The 5,593-nt window shown below is 28.3% G+C and overlaps 1 protein-coding gene across 1 annotated transcript; it reads right to left on the bottom strand.

The window, feature by feature from the left end:
- Positions 1-1,475: 1,475 nt before the first annotated feature.
- LOC119667422 (adipokinetic hormone-like) lies at positions 1,476-2,011 on the bottom strand. Its single transcript, XM_038076713.1, has 3 exons — positions 1,921-2,011; positions 1,656-1,805; positions 1,476-1,589 (listed from the first exon to the last, which is right to left on the bottom strand). The coding sequence occupies exons 1-3, from the start codon at positions 1,987-1,989 to the stop codon at positions 1,548-1,550; spliced, it is 261 nt and encodes an 86-aa protein (XP_037932641.1). The 5' UTR covers positions 1,990-2,011; the 3' UTR covers positions 1,476-1,547.
- Positions 2,012-5,593: the final 3,582 nt, after the last annotated feature.

The raw sequence follows: 5,593 nt of genomic DNA on the forward strand, positions 1-5,593 counted from the left end.
GTACTGTCATGATATTATATGAAGTGTAATAAATCCTTTTAGCAGGTCATTTTAAGCTAGGGATGTGCTTAGCCGGATGAAGTCCGGGATTCAACAAGTGTATTTATTCTTGTTCTTGTTATAGCTCTAGGAATCCTAAGTATAAAACTATAAGAATTATAGCATAATACTCATATAATAATTATGTGGTTATGTTTATGTGTAATCTTCTCCCAGTCCATTAAATATCTCGTTCTCCATTCTATAATCTCGTTTAGAAAATTGATAGTAATGATGTTAAATATAAACACAGTATTAAAAAAAAATAGTATCCATGGAGTGCCAATGAACTTTGATTATACTTAACTCTATTATTAAAAAAAAAAATAAAAATATTTATACTGTCATAAAAAATATTTTCACTGCCAAACTTTATTAGTGACACCATTATAATATCTAATATTTTGACAAAGAAAAGTGTTGAGATAAGGTAAGCGGTTAGCAGTTAATGTTGAGAACAGAATTAAAACGGTTTAGCGTGCGGAATAACTAATGACTAAAAATGATTTTAATCAATTAACCAAAATGAACTATTCACTTAGGAGTATGAACTTTAGACAACTTTTTCGAATATCTATGGTAGTATCTCTCAAATGGCGTACCATGTCTGTGCTTCCAAAGCTGCAATCATAATTAACTTGCCTGCATAAACCAATGACACGATTTAACGTCACAAAACAATTTTTATTCTGCAGACAATGGAGACCTTGAGGACTTGCCTTATATATTCATTTATTTCCCTTGTTGATCTGCAAAAATAAAGTTTCCATTTATTTCCTCTAAGATATTTTAGATTAAGAGATTTTATGACTGAATATATTTTTTGTCTAAAGTTTCTTTTGACGTCCTGTATCTTGTAATATAACAATTTGATACTCTTCTATACGACTTTAGGCCGCGAAATCCCTTACCAAAATGAATACACTTTAAAATGAGAAACCCTAACCACTATCCCTAGCCACTTATAATAATAAAACTTAGGTAGAGTATTTTACCAATAATATCCTAAGGTGCTTGATTAAGAAAATGAAAGAAATTAAAAATAATTTTATCTAATAAAGGGTTAATGGTCCAACCATAACGTTCTTGCAAGATTTTGCTAATGCCGAATATACTTTTCTCTCGTATCTTTTTTGAATAGTATATTTCAATTTAATATTTCATTATTTATTCTATTTAATTTAATAATAACAGTTCAAAACTTAATTAAATAATTTCAATTTTTTTTGTTTTTTGCTTAAATTAGCATTGACATTGAAAATATACTCAATTTTTCTGAGTCATAATAAATTTTCGGTACTTTTTAGTTGGACCACCTATAAAAAGAAAAAAAGTAAAACCCAAAATGTTTCATTTGCAATTGAGTTACAATATTTATTTAATTATTATATTATTTATAAATTAAACAGCTTTTATTACAATTCCTCTAAAACTAATCCAGACAACATCGATTTTCAATGTGCATAACAAATAAATAATAAATAATATTAAAATATATTGATATATATTTATTCGCCATGTTTACAATCCAAAAATAGTTGAGCTTGAGACTAAATATATATATATAAATTCAATTAAATAATTAAATATAATTAAAACTGTTACACTCTACTAACTTGAACAAATCGGAATATTTCCAAAAGCATTTCATTTGATGTCTTACAATTTCCAGATTGCGGTTCAAAAAATGAGCTAGCACCACCATTACCACCACCACTTCCAGCAACACCCACAGTGCGTTTTCCCCAATTGGGAGAGAATGTGAGCTGCAAAGATTTAGTCAGTCTTTAAAAACTTAAAATTATTTTTATTTTTGTTATTGTTATTCCATTTTATTATTATATATTATAATATTAATATATTAAATATCACACAACCGACCTGGCTCTTAACGCAAGCCAAGAGCATAAAGATAGCAACAGCCACAAGAAGTTTGCGCATTGAAGACATTTTCGTTTTTACTATCTATCTGTTAGCGATCAACTCCTTTTATACTGTTTATAAGTCGCTGCAGCAGTGCCACAGATATATTCCTAATGTACTAATTACATTTGCACTTAGAAGGCTTTACTTCCTTCTCAATCAATTACTATTCGAAAAGAATTTTATTGAATTCTATTTTAAGAGCTTAAATAAAATTTTTATGTAATTTAAGGGTCGGAAGAAGTTTCTATTTATATTCTATTTCAATACTGATTTACGAAGAAGTAATAGAAAATAATACAAATAATACAAAGGCATAATATTAAGAGAGCAATTATAATGAAAATCTTAATTGAAATTATGTTCAAAATAATAATTAAAAAACAAATTTTTTTTTAATTAAATATGATGAAATTATTTTAATATTGCCTATTAAGCCTTAATATTCACATCTCTCTCCCCTGATTATTGGAGCAAACTTTCCTCAATGTTGCAGAAATCTTCTCAATTCATTCCTAAGGGGTGATTTTAGTGGGTTCAAGTCTCACACTGTAGCTTTAGATGCTTTCCACCTAATATCAAAAAAAAATAAATAAATTTGTAAAGCAGAGAACATAATACCCTATTATTACGACACTAAATTATTTAAATTATTTAATTTAATAAATTAAATTTTAGGCTGTCCATAGACTTATTTCAAATATTGTCAAATACTCATCTCATCAGTTGTGTTTAGAAATATTTCTATGAGAAATAATTATTTCTTTGAGAAATCATTTCTTAGACTACAGTACTAAAGCTTACACATTTACTATATTTTAGACCAGGACTGTCCAAAACACGGCCCCGCGGCTAATGTTTGTGGGGTCTGCGACATGTTTTTAATCTACCAAAAATACGCAAATTTTCTTTTTGTGTTCTGGTAAAACTACATTATTTTATTTTTATGGTATACCAAATAAATGAATTTATTAAATTAATAAAACTAAATTAAAGATTATAACCGTATTTTTATTTTTGTTGAAAACAACTATATACGTATGTATTTGTTTCTGGGGCCCTCCAATCTGTGCAGTGATTTGTATTGACAGTGATTTGTATAATCTTTTTAACGTCTTTTAGTGGTTTCGCCTTTGAGCATCGACATGATTACACCTTCTATTTAATACTGTTACTAAAATCTCCCGTTGGGAGTTGGCGGTGAGTTCAATTCTAACTCACCTTTTAAAATTGTTTCTAATGAAAGTGGACTCTAAAAATGAGAACTAAATATTCGTTATGGTGATGTGGTGTTTGTGACAGTGTAAATAAGCTTTCAATTAACGAATATCTCTCTTATAACTTCTGTGTATTGAAAAATCACACTATCAGTTACCAAAAAAGGATTATTATGGACAGCGCAATTTTCGTCCATTTTCATAATCGATAACTGAAAACAGAAGTACTACAGTATTCATGATTTTTTAATGGATAATATGGTAATGTTTTAATTTTATTTCTTCTTTTTATACTATATCGTATTTAGACAATATATAGCAGCGTTTACTTTAATCTTAAACGTATCTATTAGAACCATGGAATAACCATCCTAACTGATAACCAGGCAACCATAAAAGCTCCCAATACTTATCAAATGAAATCTAAACTTAACTGATGACGGAGTGTATTGAAAAACGGAATATATCAAATGTTTTTTTAACTGCATGAGAACTTAAAATGATAATATAAGACAGAAATATTACTGAAATAAAATTTTTATTATAATCTGGTAGATAATATCATGGCATTTATATTTGAATATGATTTACGACTACGAATATGTCTAATGCGGTTACGAGTTACATGGTTCATTCGATCAGTCTGTCATGAACATTGGCTTCCAATACTTCAGGAGTTGCTGTTTGTCGGCATAAACCAATGACAACATAGCCCCATAAAAAGTAAACGATATGCATTAAATCGCACTAACGAGGGAGCCAGTTACAGTTAACAAGACCACTTCATGAAATAAAGTTATTTCGCAATAAATCGATTGTTAAGCGCGCTATATGGCAAATGTCGTCGATGTTGAACTGATTAATTTTTGAAAACAAAAATTAAGCACTCACCATGCACCGTAACGGCAGCTCCTTCCTCATTTCGAAAGAAATAAGGTCCGATGATGCCGCCAGCGTGTAAACCGCAACAAGCAATTAATTTTAATGAATGTAATGGTGATTCGTTAACGGTTTAAGGATTATCTTCGCTCCATATACTGTAATTTTGTTTATTCACGTACGCATTTAATCAGGAATAAGCTTCATCACTAAACACAATTCTTCGACGAACTTTGCGAACAGATTAATTTTTTCCAAAGTAAATTTCTACAATTTGAACGCATTATTCTAACAATGATTCATAATAAATTTCCAAAAATTACTGAACAGAAATGAAACACAGTTTGACATTCTCAGTTGACAAAGTATAGTTATTGATATCGGTAGTTCTCAGGCCAGAATAATGCGACACAGATTTTATGTGACAGGGTGGAATATCCGGCAACGAAATTGCTCAAAAAGAAGCAGTTTCACTGCTTAAAGATATAGATTAATTTTGTTGCTTAGGAATTCTTCTCACGCAATCAGAAAAATGGTATATAGCTATACCACGACAATCTACCAGCGCTATAACAATCAAAATTGCTTATAGTAATGTTCAGACTAAAACATTTTAACGATTGTGTACAACTATATAGTTCAGAAAAACTGTGAGGTGACAATTCAACCTTTCAAAACCGGCAAGCTACTCTAATGGCAATTTGCAGGTTTTGTAGGGAAAGGAAAGATGTTTCAAAGCAGCAATGGCTTAGATGAACATCCTATTTCGGTTTAAGAAGTAAGATTCAGTAAAGTAGATTCTATAGATCTGTTGCTCGCAGTACATAAACTACAAACTTAATGATAATAATACTACATCTTTCTGTGAGGTGATATTATTGTTAAGATTTTTTAAGCGTTTTACACAAACGTAAGTAGCAATGGTCTATTATAATGTGTTATTTTTGGGTAATACTTGCTTGGAAACGTAATATATTTAAAGGTTTTGCTTATTTTACAAATAATAGATTTTATATTAAACTATAATAACCTTTATCTACAAATGCACTAAAAATTTACTATATCTTAATTAAAAAAAATTAATTAAAACAAATCAATTTTAGGATTTATTTATTATCATTAAAATGACAGACAAAATTTTAATATGTCAAAGCTGTTAATCTTTTCTTATTTTTAATTATTAATCATTATAATTTTGCATATATATGTATGTATGTATGTATGTATACGGTATTTATTAACAAATATATTTATATATATAATTAATATGTAAAGCAAAAATACAACAAATTATTGGTGTATGGTTCTATAATCATTTTGTGCATTAGTGCATGTAATGCAATTCTCCTTCAGGCACTCGATTTGTTTTATTATTTTATTTCTCTTTTTTAATTTGTAACTCACATAAAATTACAAATATCCATTATAAAAATAATTAAAAAATATATATAATTTCTTTTGGCATAACATATTTTTAATGTAATTTAATTACTATAAAATATATAATATATTATTTATATTTGTTTAATAATTTG

Source organism: Teleopsis dalmanni, chromosome 1 (genome assembly GCF_002237135.1).
Source record: "Teleopsis dalmanni isolate 2A chromosome 1, ASM223713v2, whole genome shotgun sequence".
NCBI classification, from domain to species: domain Eukaryota; kingdom Metazoa; phylum Arthropoda; class Insecta; order Diptera; family Diopsidae; genus Teleopsis; species Teleopsis dalmanni.